We start from the raw sequence: 18,137 nt of genomic DNA on the forward strand, positions 1-18,137 counted from the left end.
GGGAGTGGGGAGGAAAAGGAGGAAAGTGAACATAGTAGAGGACACCACTGTTTGCAGGGCCTTTTAAAGCTGGCCTTGCCCCTCCCTCCTCCTCCATCCCTTATGGGGGGGGGGAGAAGCAGAGAAGAGGAAGGAAGTGTGCATTGATTTGTAAATTAAATGAGTCCCCTTGTGGGTTTTTTAGGCCATGAAAAGCTGGGATACAAATGACAGGATCAATATATGTCACTCACAGCATCATGTCTGCTGTTAGCTCTGTCCTGTTCACCAGCTACCGCTGCTGCTGCTCCTTGGGGACACTCTAGCCCAGGGGTGCTCACACTTTTTTGGCTCGAGAGCTACTTTGAAACCCAGCAAGGCCCGGAGATCTACCAGAGGTTTTTTTACAATGTTTGCGCCATCATAACATATAACATTTATGTGTACAATGTATGTTGGTGTACCTTGAGCCCCACTGAGTATAACAGGACGTACTCCTGAGTAGACATGCCTAGGATTAGGCTGTGAGGCTGCAATCCTAGCCACACTTACATGGGAGTAAGCCCCATTGAGTACAATGGGCCTTACTCCCAGCGTTTCCTCCCAGAGGCACCTGAATGGGGGGGGGGGTCGGCACTCCGCGATCTACTCATTTTGCCTCATCTACCGGTAGATCGCGATCCACCTATTGAGCACCCCTGCTCTAGCCCAGGGGTGCTCAATAGGTAGAGCGCAATCTACCGGTAGATCGCGAGGCAAAATGAGTAGATCGCGGAGTGCCGACCCCCCCTTCAGGTGCCTCTGGGAGGAAACGCCAGGAGTAAGGCCCATTGTACTCAATGGGGCTTACTCCCAGGTCAGTGTGGCTAGGATTGCAGCCTCACAGCCTAATCCTAGGCATGTCTACTCAGGAGTAAGTCCTGTTATACTCAGTGGGGCTCAAGGTACACCAACATACATTGTACACATAAATGTTATATGTTATGATGGCGCAAACATTGTAAAAAAAACTCTAGTAGATCTCCGGGCCTTGCTGGGTTTCAAAGTAGCCCTCGAGCCAAAAAAGTGTGAGCACCCCTGGTATAGAACATCAGTAAAAAACAGAGGAGTTTGGCCTCCAGTGCACCAGCACCTGGTAAGTTCGTGCCAGCCTGCTTCAGCTGTGCTGAAGGTCTGGGAAGAACAGTCTGGGGGCATTCCATGGCAGGCAGAGGGCAGGCCTGTGGGTGAACCGAGCCCGAACGGGGTGGAGCCAGGTTCCAGCACATAGACCATATCCCAAACCCCCTCCTGAGAGGCTGGCCTAGTACCAGGCTACTCAGATCCGCGCCACCTTTTTAGGTCGCTGCCACGTTACCCTGGGTAAGGGAAACTGATTCCCCTTGCCCCGGGTTGCACCGCAGCCAGTCCCAACCCTGTGCTGGTTACAGTGCAGGCCAGCCAGCCTGCCTATTCCAGCACAGGATAGGACTGAGCTGCCCGTTAAGGTTAATTCTTGTTAGCATCAGTGTAGAGTAACTGCATGGCAGTTAACTGTGGTGTGGGAGGAGAGGGAGCCTGCAAACTTGGGTTTCATCAACAATACTTTGTCTTCTCTGATCCTTGTTTCCAGAGGGTTTCAAGACTTTTCCAGTCTATCAAATCAGTGACGGAAAAGTGTCATTTGATAGTATGGAAAAAGTGAAAAGTGTTCCATACACAAAATGTAAAATTCAGCTCCTCTCTGGATGGACATACTAACTTTGCTGTCAGTAGCAAAATGCACAGTTAACAAAAATTTTGATGCGTGCCGAGTTGCTGATTTCTTTCCATAGAATTGTCAAGATCAGTGTTTCTCAACATTTGTCATCTATTGTACCACTTCAGATGGCCCACCTATTCAAAGTACCACCAGAAGTAACTGGTGATGACATAATTGCCAGTTACCTCTGGGTTGGGAGGCCAGATGGGACACAAGAAATACCAGTAAGAGGCTCTGGATGGATGGGAGGGCTTTTCTGAGCATGGAAAAACATGCTTTGCAGCTCTGCCTGCCAAACTGAACTTCCTACTGCTGTTTGTCCCATCACATTCCTGAACTTATTGCCGGGTGGCAGGTGTTCAGGGGCCCTGCAAGTACTACCAGACACCACCTCAAGTAGCACTAGTGATACCCATACCACTGGTTGAGAAAACACTGGTCAAGATAGTTTGGACTGCTGTTAAATGTTGGACTTACAGCCCAATCCTACCCACACTTTTCTGGAAGTAAGCCCCATTGACTCTAATGGGACTTACTTCTGAGTAGATATGCATAGGATTGGGCTGTTAGTTTAACAATGTGTTTTCTTGGAATTTTAGTGGTTAGTTTGAGGAGCTGCCCTAACAAGATTTTTTTTCTCTGAAAATTCAAAGAATTTTGGTTGGTCTGCTTGGGGAAAAAAATCCAGAGTCACATTCTGGGAATACCTTTACAACACAATCCTATGCATGTCTGCTTGGAAGTAGGTCTCATTGAATTCAATGGGACTTACTTCCAGGAAAGTGCGTATAGTATTGCAGCATTATTCAAACAACCAGAAAGGAACACAAGTTGTTTGTTTCATAAAAAGTCTTGAGATGGCTTTGAGATTATTGTCCTGAGGCTGGAATTTTTTTTCTAAACATTGGTGGTAGGCATTTTTCTAAACACTGGTGGTAGGCAGCAGGATTTTCAGGGTGTGCCAGTTTCCTCCTAGGCTGTTCAGTGCATGTCCTGATTGAGAGAATTTCAACCTCAGAGAAGGTTATAAAAGGAATCCGATAATTAAGGATAACATGTGCCCTGTTGGAAAACAGTCAATGTGCTTTCAACCTGCTTTTTTCCACCTGATGCAACAAAAAGCCCTGAAGTGTATGGAAGTGGTGTTGCATGTTAACAAAATCTGCTATACAACGTTTCTGAATATAGTCTTCAGTAAATATTAATTTATTTAGTATAATCTATAAATCTAGAAATACAGATCGATGTAATCCTGTTCATTCTTCACTTGCTTTAAGTTTTTACTGTGCAGGAGAAAGTCCATGCTGACCTAGTTTCTCCTCTCCCTACCCCCAACAAATGCCAGTTCTGCTGCAGAACCAGTATAACGTCGTAATTCATTTTGTAATATTGTGGCAGTGTAGCTACTGCCTTTCTTATTGCTGACAAGACAAGTTTAGGGATTGAATTTAGTTTAATTAATGTGCCAGCCTCAATGACTTATGGACCACAAAGCTTCTTCAGGTGTGCTTCATGATGAAGAAATATTGGCTGACCAGTTTTTTTATGTGTGCATAAATGCCGTATTGGAAAGACCACTCACTTGGCTGTTTGCTCAGCTAAAGATGAATTTGCTATTAACATGTTTGTTCAGCTAAAGATGAATATTCAGCAAACGTGCATTTTTTTGCTGTGAAAGAAATACATAAGAAACCTGCATGATGTGTACATAGATCTTAAGATGCAGGTATACAACAAATTGCATTGTCTTTGTCTACAGCTACGTAATTCTGTGTGTGTGTTCTCAAAGGTAAGTCCAACTAAGTCCAATGGCACTCATAAGTAGGTGTGCATATTATTGCAGCTTCACAGTCCAATCCTATGTTAAGTTTCGCTTGTATTTCCCAAATTCAACAGAGTTACTTCAGGAGTGCAGCTTTTAGCACACTTACTGGAGCGTGAGTTTCTGAACATTCTGGGAACTTACTTCTGAATAAACATGCATATAATCAGGATGTGTGTCTCAAAGTGCAATCCTGTGCATGCTTGCTATGAAATGTTCGTTGGATATGTGGTGCTTAGGGCTTGAATGTGGTCTTGAACTTACAGCTGTGTTCTTATGCTTCGGATCAGGCTGGAGGATGAAGACTGTGCCTTGAAAATGTGTGCATACACAGAGGCAGGCAGACACATGGTTGTGAATGAAGATGTAACTGCACTTCTAATTCCTGTTTGTTTCCCTGCTGAATATATTAATGTATACATTACAGCAGAAAAAGAGACACTTCTGTTTCAGCAACCGATGATGGTAATGTTGTCTTGTGTAGCAGTTGCAACAAAAGAGAAGCCAGTTGAATGAAAGTAACTTTCTTTCTCTTCCAATTTATCCGAAAGGCTGAAAAAGTCAGGTCCAGAAGGTTAGGTGTCCTTTTGATCCTTTAAAACATCCATTATTTACTCAGCTACAGCTGCACCATCCGGGTTAAGGAAGTTGCAGTTCATCTCTTCTGCTTCCATTCAAAAGTTATTTGCAACTTTCCTGTTTTTCCTTCAGCATAATGTAAAGCGGGTTAAACTTTAAAATTAATGTTTTCCTTTAGGATTTGGGATGTGTTTAGTTATTTTCTAAAATGATGCTTGAAAACTATTCTGTCCTTCCCCTCCCCCCCGCCCCGGTTAAAATGACGACTGTCATATCTTCCGGGATGTTGTGAGTCACTTCCTTTTTTGTTTGTATGGAATCCTTTCGCACCTGAAAAAATCACAGCCGCTGCATAAACAACACACGGGATGGCAGAAAAAGAGTTGGCAGAAATATCAGTGTAAGATTGTGAGCAGTCCATTGTTGGCGTCCTCTGGATACAAAATGATTACCATGGAACTATTATTGTGAGGGAGTTAAATTTTAAATATGCATCTGAAGAGAAAAGCTGATGATGAGAGCTAAAGGAGTCAGAGTGGTCTTCCATCACAAAGGATTAAGACATGTATTGGTCTGAAAAGTGAAGAGGTTGAAGGCATGGCAGAAGGCCATTGAGGAAGGTGTTCTTAGATGCTCTCTTTGTGCAGGAAGAGTTGCTCGTACTCAGCAGATGAACACTTTTACATCTGAGAGGAACAACTGGAAGAGACTTTATAATCTAGTTTGAACGTGAGATACTGTCTGAAATGCTTCCGTGGGAAGATGGGTTGGGCCTATTCACTTTTGATGAAAGTGATTCATCTTTAATAAAGTTGTGTGTGGGAAGTGCGGGTAAATAAAACAAAAGACAATCTTAAACCTGGGTAAAATTGAATTATTTGAGGTTTTTGGATTACCTGGAAGGATCTGAGGCAGCTGGAAAATTTTGAAGGGTTTATCTATAAAAGGTGATATATTGTGAGGTCATTGATTATTTTGTTTAATTTCTAGAGTGTATTCTTTAAATCCTTTCTTTAATTTCGATGTTTCCACATCTATTGTGATCAGTGTTTAATTTCTATGATGTTTAGTTTCTGATGTTTAGTTTTTTGATGATGGCTATACGTATAGTGAAGCTATGGTTTGATGTACAATTAATGGAACGAATATCTGTCAAGAGGTCCAACATGAGACAACAGAACAACTAACAGCCTGATCCTCTAAATGCTGCCAGCTGGGCACAATTGTGCCAGCATTGGCTCTGCTGCATCCTGCAGGTAGCTAGAGACCATGGGGGGTAGAGAGAGAAGAAAAAGAACGTTGTAATTACCCTCCTCTGCTCCTTCATGGTCCCAAATGGGTTTGTTTGAAGCTGCACAAGCTATTTTGCCAGTTTCATTTGAGCAAAAGCGGCACGTTGGACAAAACAGGGGTTGGGATATTAGTAGAGCACTTCCTGTAGATATCTGCCCCCTCCCTGCCCCATTCCACCACCCACACAGGTAGCTTACTTGTGCTGGCAGGTGTGGTGGGGTCTGGCAGTCTTCTTGCAGGAGCAATTGGGAAATGGTCGCAGGTGGCACATTGCATGCGCTGCCATCAGCCATTTTATGGCAGCAGAAAACCTTTCCACTGCCATAAATAGCTCCACACTATGGCCTGATTCTAGTTAGGATCAGGCCATAAGGCTATAGTCTTAATGCTTGCTTCTGTTAAAACTTACTAGGAATTGGGAAGAAAGGCTAATTTTACAGTGCAATAAGGCGGCTTCCTTTTAGGGAAGAAGGATTTGTTGTTTAGCTATGGCTATTTACAGAAAAGGCAGCAGGTGTTCTATGTTGATTGTGGAAGGAATGACAGGATTTGGAGTTTAAAGACCATAGGAAAGTTGCATACTGGTAAATGAAGAACACTAATGTATGGTGGCCCCTGAAGGTTTACAAGATACAGTACTATATAATGATACATAGGTATAACTAGATTTTTGTACGGTATGTGAGAGGATGCCACCCATATGAGCACAATTTACAATGAGTACAGAGAAAGTGCAACTTGCACTTCTGTAATGGACAGGCATAAGGGCAAAGACACTCAGGATTTGAGCGCACTGTGCCTGTGTTGTACAACTCAGTTCTGGCCAAAGAAAGAACTGCAGGGAGATGTACCCCAAAAGTCCTTGGGTATGAACACTTTTGAATCAGGCTTGTTCACTGCTCTGAGGTTTGCTTAGGTTGCTGCTGTGCCAATGCACTGGGCCCATCCTGAATTGCAGAGGAGCTGGGTCTGGTCGATCCCCATGGAATAGCTGTTTAATGGGACTGCTGGGCCTAGGGTCCAACTAAACAACAGATCAGCAGCCAATCACAAAAAAACCGCGTGGACCAGAACAGTTCATTTCACCTATGAGGCCAAACTCCAGAGCTGCAAAGAGACATCAGAGTCTCATACCCAAGGAGGCCTTGCAGATACATGGAAAGATAATGTAATACCTAGCAGAGCCAGTTGCCCAAGATTTTTTGTTTCCAGTGGTGGATTCTGCCACCCATGGGGTGGGAAAATCTACACAGGTGGCTAGACACTTGGACCAGAACTCTGAAGACCCTGGTATTAGTGCTGAATTAGTCTGAATGTGAAGACAAGGATGCATACATTTTTTAATGTGGGGAGGGCAGTGTAATGGGGTGGTGTAGGGATTACATTTCCCAGTGGCCCCTCTGTGTCAGAATCGCAGCAAAGGGAGTGGGAAGCCATGCTGGAGGGAGGAGAGGCTGTGCAAAGAAGAGAATCAGAAGTACAGAGACTGAGAGTACTGCAGCCTGGGAAGGGGCTGGTAAAAGGCGGAGTGGTAACGAATTGGGAGTGAAGGATTCTGAACAGCAGAGAAGAAGTCTTGGTAGCTCTGGGTCTGTTGTTGCACAGGCTGTGCTAGGAAAATGCTGAAAAATAAGGGCCTGATATGCTGCGGAACCTGTGAAGCCAATTATTGTTTGGGGAACCACAGAAGACCAGTTAAAGATTTGATTTACCACATTTTTGAACGTCATTTTCATATCCTTCCACCCCCGTGGTTGCATACTTCCCTATTTTCCCTTCTTATAAATCGGTCTGTTGTTGTTACCGTATATCAGTGTGATTGCTGGCTCCTCCAGTTTTCATGCAGAGAGGCTGCTTAATACTAGATTGTCTTCAGCACTTGTCTCCTTGTTGCACAGGCACACTGCTCTGATTTTGTCCTTCCTTTATGGCTGGAAGATGTCGTCTAGAGAAAGTTGTTATTTGGGTTGTTTGGGAAATAGGTTACAGTGTATTCAATTTGGATTGTTTCCCAGGCTGCTGTAGTTCTTTGTGATTTCCACACTTCTTTATGACTGGAAAGGAGTAGGCTGAAAGGCTACTTTTCATAGATGGATGAGGGATCACCGTGTCTGAACTTGTTTATCCTGTATATTAAGGAAGCTACTAAGCTTGATGGTGGAAAGTTTGAGCTGATGAAATTGTATGGCTTCTTCAGGGTTGCTTGGCATGATGCCTGCATAGAAGAGAGTCTTCAGAAGGTACAGAGAATATGAGGAGAGAGTGACCTCAGACATCAAACTTAGCTGTCCTCTGGCAATCCTCTGTGCATCTAGAAACCAAGGGGTTGTGAGGTTTGATTGTAACAGTGGAAGTTGTAGCAAAATGTTAAAGGTTCTCCCTTACCTGAGATTCACCTCACTGCATCTTCTCACGTGGCCACTTCCATCTTCACCTGAGGTCTTACACTGGAAGTGTTCTTGGGTATGAGAGTCATAAGAACATAAGAAAAGCCCTGCTGGATCAGGCCGTAGGCCCATCTAGTCCAGTTTCCTGTGTCTCATAGCGGCCTACCAAATACCCCAGTCTGTTGCCCACAAGAATTTATCTGTGTAAACTCACAGAGGGGTAGATGTTGACGAGGTGAACAAATATTTTTGGAGAGTGGAATACTATGAGCAGGAAAGCTGTATATAAATCACAATGCTAGTTGCATCTAACACAGTACAGGCCGTATTGAATGTCTCCCAGAGTAAGAATGGGAAACTGGCAATACCTGCAGTTGAGATTGGGAAACCAAGTAGCAGATGCGGCAGGACTTAAAGGACTCAAACTTCTTTGCAACAATCCAAAATTTAATTTCTCAAGTTGTTTTGTGTTTACCTGTTGGAACATGAGCTGCGGTGCTTTGAGCAGAAGTAGAACTTCACTCCAATAAGGGTACACAAAGTTTCTCTTGTACTGGGTAAATCTGCACTGGATGTGTGAAAACAACTGGCTGGAAAAGGTGTATTTTGGAATAGGTACAAATATATGCACCAAAATAGCATGAGGAGTTGCTTTTAATTTCTGAGCTACCTGCATATACGCTGATCACACTAGGTGTGCAGACAGCAAAGAAATTAATTGAAGATGGAATCTGTGGGTGGTGTGTGCAATTCAGCATGAAAGCCATGTCAATCACTGAGGGTGTTGCATTAGCAAGGTGGGCCACATCTAGCAAGGAAACTTGTAATGCCTTTTATAGCTGTCTGAGGATGTTTTTACAAGTTGCACTATAAACAGTGTATCATCAGGATAATGAATACAGTACTATAAAATTATAATAATATCTTTTTGTTTATGTACAATGGGGTGCCTAAACCCTGGCCCTGGGGCCGCTTGCAGCCCTCGAGGACTCCCAGAGTGGCCCTCAGGGAGACCCCAGTCTCCAATGAGCTTCTGGTCCTTCGGAAACTTGCTGGAGCCTGCACTGGCCCGACACAACTGCTCTCAGCGTGAGGGTGACTGTTTGACCTCTCCCGTGAGCTGTGAGATGAGGGCTCCCTCCACTGCTTGCTGTGTCACATATGTGATGCAGTAGTAGCAGCAGCAAAGAAGAGACCAGCCTTGTTTTGTTCAAGGCCTTTTATAGGCCTTCAGCTATTGCAAGACCTTCATTCATACATACAAGTTCCACTTCTAGTATATTTATTTATGTAAATTTGTTCAAATTTTAAATGTAAATTAATTCTTTTTTCCTCCTGCCCCCTACACAGTGTCAGAGAGATGATGTGGCCCTCCTGCCAAAAACTTTGGACACCCCTAGTATACCAGGTAGTGATGAGATCTTTCAGCATTATGTTCTATGCTGATCTTTCAGAGAGAAAGAGAGATTGATTGATTGATTGATTCTTGGAAGAGTTCACCAGAAATCAGACAATACTGAGTTTAGTAAATGTTCTTTATCGTTCAATATAGAGAAATACAGTATCTTGTCCAGTGGTGTTTAGCACTGGTGTTTAGCAGATGCTGCTGAGAAAATCAAAAGCAAGTCTGTGTAATCTGTTTCTTGTTGTGGAGACAATCTAAGATAATAGATGGTGATGACTGATTTTTCCCTTTGACCTCAGAATTTTATGTAATTGTAGTGATTATAAGAACTATGCTGACTACCATATTTAAAGTCATTTTCTGAGTGCTGTAGTTATTCTTCATTGTCAAAAGGGTTATCCTGTGATGGCCTATGATTTTAAGAAAATAAAGAGAACTGTTAAAAAAAGTACCTGGGGAGAGGGGCTGCAGGCAGGAGGACGATCTAGCTTCCCACATCCGTATGCTTCATTTGCTGTTAGAATCGGACCTGTCATCCCTTTCTACTTGCAATTGTGGTTGTTCTGCATATTTAAACACAACACAACTTGGCCTAAAATGAACAGACATCAGGTTTGGAAATCTGAACTGATTAGTCAAAACTGGGTGCTTTATATCTACTCTGCATTGTTTTTCAAGTCTTGTACAATATTTTATAATAGACTTGTGAAGACTTTCCTGTTCACCTTGCTGAAGTCAAAAATTGCCACTCAGGCAGGGAAGCTTTATGAAGACTGCAACTCTGTGCATGCTGACTTGGGAGAAAGCATTGAATTCAATGGAACTTCCAGGTTTTTTTTATCTCTTCAGGACCAAAGTAACTGACACAAGTGTATGTAGGCAGGCTGGCTGGCAGAAAACTTAGTGGACCTATAACTTTAGTCTTATGGACTTATTTGCAAAGCTGTCAAGTATGTAGGGAGAAAATGAGTAGAAAGAGGCACAGTAAACTGAGAAATTGTCATTATATGTAGAGCTAATAGTTATCTTAAAAATCTGCTTTCTGCAATTTTACTTAATACTCAATTTATGTAACAAAATCTTAATAGTTGCTTTGATGTTCTTTCCCTTGTGACTGGTAAGGGAGGCGTTGAAAGAAGACAGTTTAGATTCAGCTCACACACCTAAGCCTTTTCTTCCATTGCTATGTAATTGCAGAAGCTTATTTACAGAAGATGGTTTTTTCCTTAAAGCTGTCTTGCCTTTTTTTAAAAACACAACTCTGACAACAACTTAGCAAGTTACCTCATATGGAGTCAGACCCTTATGTAGCTTATTATTGTCTATCTCGGGGGTTCTCACACATTTAGCACCAGGACCCACTTTTTAGAATGAGAATCTGTCAGGACCCACAAGAAGTGATGTCATGACTGGAAGTGATGTCATCGAGCAGGAACATTTTTTGCAATTCTAGGCTGTGATCCTACTCACACTATCTAGGAGTAAGTCCCATTAACTATCATTGTTAAAAGAACATACATAGAAGCTTGTTAAAATGCAGGTCTGTAACATTTCCCCAAATGCAGTCACGTACCATGGTAGCATCAGGTCTAATATATAAAAAATAAAATATTGAAATGAATGGGGGCCCACCTGAAATTGGCTTGCAACCCACCTAGTGGGTCCCGACCCACAGTTTGAGAAAGACTGGTCTATCTCTATTGATTAGCGGTAGCTCTCTGGCATTCTAGACAAGACCTTTCCCTGCCCTACCTGGAGATGCTGCCAGGGTTTGAACCTGAGAGCTTCTGCAAGCAAAGCAAGTGCTCTGTCATTGAACAGCAGCCTTTTCTTTACGACCAAAGAGTGGTGAACTCTTTTAGAAATAATTAGGAGCAGACAAGTTAATGATCAGTATTTAAAAATTAACATTAGAATGTTGTTGAAGCCTTATTTTACTATGTGCTGCATTTGGCCTTTTATGATCTTCCTCCTTCCCTTTGCTATTGGATGGTTTTGAGCTGTGGATGTTTAGTAGCTTGTTATTTATGTTGGTATTGTTTTTGACTTCGTTCACTTGCTGTTTTAACTGTCCTGTTAAGCTGCTTTGAGGAACCATTTTAGGACTGAATGTCAAAATACAAATCCTAAGAGAAAAATATATAGTCTGTGATACCCAATAAGTTTAGAATCATTCTGTTTGTATAGCACCATTTATGTACATCATGTTTTATAATAGATGAAAGGATTGGTTTGTGCCCCAAGGCGATCACAGTTGCAGTAGGCCTAAGGGAGATAATATAAGATGAGAAAGGGTGAAAGCAGATTATTTTGTTTATATGTACATTGGTTTATTTGCATTTATATGTGGAGGCCAAAGGCTTAGTGATCAAACTTAATATTTCTCTTCTATTTTCTTTCTCTCTGCCTTCTAGAAATTAAGAAGCCACCAGTGGCTCCAAAACCAAAGTTTGTGGTAGACCACAAAATAATTCCACCTCCTGTTGCACCGAAACCAGATGTTGTTCTGGCAAACATTTTACATCCTGCAAAGAGAACAAAGCCAGCAATAGCACCAAAACCAAATGTTCTCAAGAGCTCATCTGCTTCAGAGACTAAAACTGCACTACCAACTTTAAGGAAAAATTCTAAGAGCTTAGAAGAACACAAAGGAGACTCTTCTGAATACTTGGTTCATTTGAATTACAAAAATGGTGCCCCAAGAGACAACACTGCTTATATTATATCGGTGTGTTCGTGCGACTTTGAATGCATTCATAAATTTGGGAATGTGGAGAAGAATACATGCAAAAGCACAACTATCTTTGAACAGTTGGAAAACCTAGAGAATATTGGCATAAGTGAGCAACCAGCGTCATCTCTGAGACCCAGGACAATACTTGATAGTCATAACGAAAACTTAAATAAGAGTCGGGTCATCTTAAAGGCTAATTTTCTAGAGGAAAAACTCAAAGATGTTCTAACACAAAATGCTTATCCTAATAACAGCCATGTGAGGCAGAAACCTTTGGGTAAACTTGAAAAAATTAGTTCTAACAGTGCAATTAAAATAGAATTAGCTGACCTTCTCCAGTCTTCATCCAGTAGTGGGGAAGTTGTGGACAATCGAAAGATGACTGATGTTGAGACTGAAATGTTGGAGACTCCACCTCTTTTGACGGAAAAAGTCAGCAGTTGCTTTTGCTCATTTGACCAAACAGCTCTGGAAAGTGTGGATACTGGTGACTTGTGTCCTGATATCCATAGAAAAGGGAGTAGTGAATCTGTCTCTTCATTTGGAACAGGCTCATCACCAGCATCTAAAGCTCCTCCGATTCCGAAACCAAGAAAACACCATACTCCATGTCTAGTCCGGCAGGACGGTATTGATATTCCAGGAGAAGGAACTAAAGAGCAAGTTGCTTCTGGGTGTAATTCTGATGAGTTTTCTGAATGCGCTTTTAGAAACACAGCAAAAATTAATGTTCTTGTTGAGAGTGTTTCCTACAACGAAGAACCGACGCGTGCAGGTGAGAAATCTGCAGTGCCTTCATGTGTTGGTGAAAAAATGCAGCAGGCAGTAGAATCTGCTGGTTGTCCAGAACCTGTCTCACAAAATCTCTTGCCTCAGGTTCTGCATGAAACCCCTTGTCTGGTAGACAGTGTTGAAGATTCTTTAGACCTTAACTCAGTGCATTCTGTTGAAGATACAATGGAAAATATGGTGGCTGCTGACAGCCAAAAGACTGACTTTATTAGGGGTAATAATCTTTTTATGAGTTTGCCTAAGAAGGTAAAGTTATCCTGTAGTCAACATTTGCCTTCTCTTAATCTCCTCAATGTTTCTGCTCAAAAGAAAGAAGCGAGAGATGCTTGCTTAAAATGTGAAAATTCACCAAGGATCATTCCTAAAAAACCTCAAAGGCATAGCCTCCCTGGAAGTGGACTTCTGAAAAAAGCTGCATCAGAGGAGCTTTTAGAGAAAAGTACTTACCTTTCTAAAGAAGAAACACATTCAGAGTTTCCTTCAGAGGGACTTCGCGTAAGGCATTTGTCAGCCAAAGAACAAAGTGCATCCCTATCCTGTGATACTCCAAAGTCCTCCATGGAGAAACCTGTTTGGAAATTACCTCATCCCATTCTTCCATTTTTAGGCAGTCCAGAAGCCTTAAAAAACACCAAGCGTTCCAAAAACTCTGAACTTCCACATGTTATGACAAAACCTCGAGCCAAATCCTTGTCTTCTGTAGATATGGAGAGAATACACAAGCCTCCAAAAGAGCCTCAAAAGAAAAATTCGTTAAAGAAGTTCTTAAACATGAAGTTGTCTGTCTGCATCATGAAAAGTGACTTTCAGAGACTTTTGGCCAGAGGTAACCAATCTACAGACAGTGCCACTGTTGCCTTCTCCAGTGGGGAAGGGCCTAACAAAAATAGGCATGCAGCTTGCACAGCAAGTGGACGGAAGAATAAGCCTTCCAAAGCCCGTTCTGCAGAAATAAGCAGCAGCCTATCCTCACAGAAGGGAAAGCAAAATTCCCAGGATCATGAAACTACGGTCAATCAGAGATCACAGTCCTTAGATGAACAGGCCTTCTCAACACAAGGAGACTCAAATTCTCTGACTCATGACTTTGTACCGGAATATGAGAATGTGAGCCATTATGAGGAAATCCCAGAGTATGAGAACTTGCCTTTTCCATCCACTGAGAAAAACCCATGTTTTGAGTGGCACAAGTCTAGCAGCGCTGAAGACTGTGACACTAATGTGTACGAGGTGGAAGAGCTCTATGAAACCACAAGGAGCTGCTCAGAGTTTGTCAGGTAAGATACGGTTACATGTATTTCGATATACAGTCAAATCTTTTATCCAGACTTTTGTTTTCTAAAACGACCTTGTTCTGGAAATACTGAAGTGTTGGATACCCTTATTTAATGCAATCGTTTTCATTTAGTACCAGAAAATTTTGGCATGCCTTATTTCTGATTAGTCCTATCCAGCACTTTCTTTAGCAGACTATGTCAATTTTTGCTATTGTTCAGTGTCTATATTGGGGTGGCCAACCTTTCAACTTTAGGGCTCCTGGACCTTTAACAAGTGGGTAGAGGAAGGAATTTCATCTCACAGATGACAAGCTGCACCAGCTGAAATTCCTTCTTCGAAGCAATTGTTAAAGGTCCAGGAGCCCTAAAGTTGAAAGGTTGGCCATTCCTGGTCTATATCCTTTTAAAAAAAGAAAATAAAAAAACTAAAAGGACAGATTTTTGACCTAGTAAGGTACATTAGCAATTTTGTCTAGCAGGTTTCGGTTTTTGACTTGTAATTATTGTGTATCATGATGATGTAAAAAGAGGATAAACTTGTTTGACTGCGATGAGCTGAAGTGTTCAAAACGGAATGTAATAAAGAATTAATTTCAAAATGATGGGCACTCAGGCTTGAAAATTTCATTACTTCTCCCTTGTTGCGCCTCTCCAGTAGAATTACAGCATGTCTACAGTCAAGAAATACAAATAATACCATTTAATGCAAGGCTGTGTGATATTGCAAGATATAAGAATTTTAATGTTACCATGTCCTTTTTTGCATTTGTTACAGTGCAAATGTAAATAAGGGATTTGAATGTTAGACTCAGTTATTCATTGGCTATGTATTACATTCCCAATCCTCTAAACTTTGGTTTGAACAACTTATAAATTAGTAACAGGCTGAGCACTCACTCCCCCCCCCCCCCAAGCAGCTTAATAGAATACATTCTGGTTTCCTTAAAACAGTTGCCATGGCATCTGAACCAGCCAACTTTGGTTTAAGCAATCCTTCCATGCCAGGATTGCAAGCCAGGATCAAACTGTGGTTTGCAAACTTGGTTTGTCGCCTCTAGGAGTGATCACTTGAGCCCAACCCTCATTTCCGGTTCTCCAAACCACATCTTGGAGGATAAGAAAAGTGATGTCAGATTATAGTCTTTGTTTCCAGCCTTTAAGAATTAAAGTACAGGTGGAGCCTATTTATCCGCATTAGTTCCGTTCCATGACTCGACGCGATTAACAAAAAACGCATTGTGCTAAATTCCATAGAGTTACACAAATACACTGCAGCCTGACACTTCCAGATGGAAGGAAACTAAGGCAGCTGTTATCAATCCCTTCTGCTCTGTACTCAGCCCTCCCTGTTGCTGGCTGTCCTGCTGAGCTTTTAAGAGTGCAACCCTATGCGTTTCTACCTGGAAGAAAGTACTCCCAGGAAAGTGTGGAGAGGATTGTAGGCTATATCTCTTGCTTTGCTTGGTGGCTTGCTTGTGTTGGTGATAGCCTGCACCATGGGGAGGGGGGGGGGAGGTTTGCTTCTGTCAGTGATTGCCTGCACCATCTCAATGGGGGGGATTTGGCAAACACTCCCTGGGTTTTTCAAAGCAATCCCCTCTGTTGCTACCACACCTGCCCCTGTGTGAGTGTGAGTGAGTGAGTGAGAGAGAGCTCCACCTTGCTGCACGTGTTCTGGCTACAGAGATTTTCGGGGCCCCCTTCCCCTCTTCAACCTCTTTGCTGGCTCAGGGGCTACAGGAGTGTTATTGTTCCTTAGCAAGGGGAACCTCTTCTAGGGCTCCAGGGCTATTTCCCTGCCTGGGCGAGGCAGAGCCTTTTGGTAGTGTTTTGGGCTGTCTGGAAATGGAGTGAGATGACAGCACAGGGCAAAGGTGTGTGTGACTTTCGTAACCACCCCATTTTCGTTGAGACAAATCCGCAGATTAAAAAATCTGTGGATAAATAGGCTGCACCTATTATGAATTATAAATTATTCAATGAATTATGTTGACAGTGATTCCCCATGTTCTTCCCTTTGTGATTTGCAAGAACGTTAGAATGCTTTGTTAATATGATCTCTTGAAACCTTTAAGTACTTCCTTTGGCCTAATTAGAATTAAGGGTTGTAGAACGGAGTTATATCACATAATTGTCTTTTCCATTAAGAATAGCTGGATGAGGCTGGATGAATGGGTCCTTCAGAAGCTTTGGGGGCTCTTGGCTACAAACGCACCTTCAACAATTCATGTTTCTAACTTAAAGCATAATCTAGCAGTTTATGGGGGACCAATCTGAGTTCAGGAATTAGCAAAGGACAGTGCCTTCTGTGTGCTATGGCTCTTCTCTGCACCTCCCCTTTGAGAGGCAGGGGAGAGAATTCTCACCACTCTATGTAATGTCTAGCTTGACCCTAAGTAACTGAATGCTGCCACATAACGATCAATTGCTATAAAAATATGTTGCTTACACACCCAACCCCCACAGACCAATACAGCCAAAAATATAATGTAGGAATGCTCCAGAGAATCCAGAATTTTCTTCATTATAATATACAAGGATGCATCAAAAGAGTAACGGAAGGAAGTGTTACTTTTTTAAGTTCTTTTTTCCAACATGAATCTTCCTGTAACAGCAGTGCACTACCTCATGATTACAAAAGAGTATCATAACTTAAAAGAGGAGTGTAAAGTCACACCAAATCAGAATACATGAAAGGCCTGTTTGTACAACTGGACAACAGCCTCTTCCTGTGCATTATTTTCAGAATCAGGAAGTGCAGGAAATACAAATTAGTTTTAAAGCCTCTTTTTTTTCTTATAGCCTCTTTTTTTCTTCTTCTTAAAGCCTCTTATAGTTAAATTTGAAGCACACTTGGGCTGCAATCCTATGCACATGCTCCTGGGAGTAATACCCATTGAACACAATAGGGCTTACTTCTGAGTAGACATTCAAGAATTTTGCTGTTAAGACTATTTGGAAAGATCCAGCTTTCTATCTCGGGTTCCCAAACTGAGGGTCAGGACCTGCTGGTGCCTTTTGACCTGATTTTTGGTGGGTCACAAAAGGGTGTTGGAAAGATCAGATAACTAATTGCCTCAAGCCCTGAGGCTATTCAAAAATCAGATACTGTAGTTGCTAATTATCCTGCAAAGAGCTGAGCTCCTGCAGTTTGCAAGCATGTATAACTATATGTTTGCAAGCAAGTTTGCAAGCATGTATAACTATATGTTTGCAAGCATGTATAACTATATGGAGATAAATGTTTGAGGGTCTTTTTTCTGGTTATTATTTATAAATGAATAAATAAAATTTCTTTCTAGATCTTTTTTAAAACGTCTGATAAACCTAGGTTGGTCCCAATAGAGCAGGGGTGCCCAAACCCTCGAGGACTCCCAATGCGGCCCTCAGGGAGCCCCCAGTCTCCAGTGAGCATCTGGCCCTCCAGAGATTTGCTGGAGCTCACACTGGCCCGACGCAACTGCTCTCAGCGTGAGGGCGACTTTTTGACCTCTTGCATGAGCTGTGGGATGAGGGCTCCCTCCACTGCTTGCTGTTTCTCATCTGTGATGCAGTAGCAGCAGCAAAGGAAAGGCCAGCCTTGCTTTGTGCAAGGCCTTTTATAGGCCTTCAGCTATTGCAAGACCTTCATTCATTCATATAAGTTCATCTTTAATATATATATTTATGTAAAAGTATGTAAATTTATTCAAATTTTAAATGTAAATTAATTCTTTTTTTTCCCCTGCCCCCGACACAGTGTCAGAGAGATGATGTGGCCCTCCTGCCAAAATGTTTGGACACCCCTAAAATAGAGTGTCATTTTGAAAAGTGGGTCCCAGTGCTGGAAAGTTTGGGAACCATTGGCTGGTCTATTAAATTAGATTCCCCATCTATATGTGGATCCCTCTTTCAACTGAAAGACATGAGAGAGTGGGAATTAAAGAGTAAGAATAAATGTGCTTGAACTTATTTATTTTTAGTGCTGTGCTAAATTAGTAGAGGCTATTTCATATATAATACACGTTAGGAATTAGTACACCAGCTGCTGAAGTCAGAACTTTTCTAGGCAAGCAGCTCACCATGTGGCAGAACTGTTCGTGGACTGGACCTTTGCAGGTTGCAGGTGGGGAACTGCATAAATGACTA

General features: G+C 42.1%; 1 protein-coding gene across 2 annotated transcripts in view; it reads left to right on the plus strand.

Annotated features, from left to right (window-relative positions):
• The window catches only part of FGD6 (FYVE, RhoGEF and PH domain containing 6), a 74,096-nt gene that overhangs the window by 5,017 nt on the left and 50,942 nt on the right, over window positions 1-18,137 (plus strand). For both annotated transcript variants that reach the window (XM_066633567.1, XM_066633568.1), the window contains exon 2: window positions 11,621-14,009. In XM_066633567.1, coding sequence (XP_066489664.1) covers window positions 11,621-14,009 — 2,389 coding nt within the window. The remainder of the gene's footprint in view (window positions 1-11,620; window positions 14,010-18,137) is intronic.

This window comes from Tiliqua scincoides, chromosome 7 (assembly GCF_035046505.1).
Source record: "Tiliqua scincoides isolate rTilSci1 chromosome 7, rTilSci1.hap2, whole genome shotgun sequence".
In the NCBI taxonomy this organism is placed as follows: domain Eukaryota; kingdom Metazoa; phylum Chordata; class Lepidosauria; order Squamata; family Scincidae; genus Tiliqua; species Tiliqua scincoides.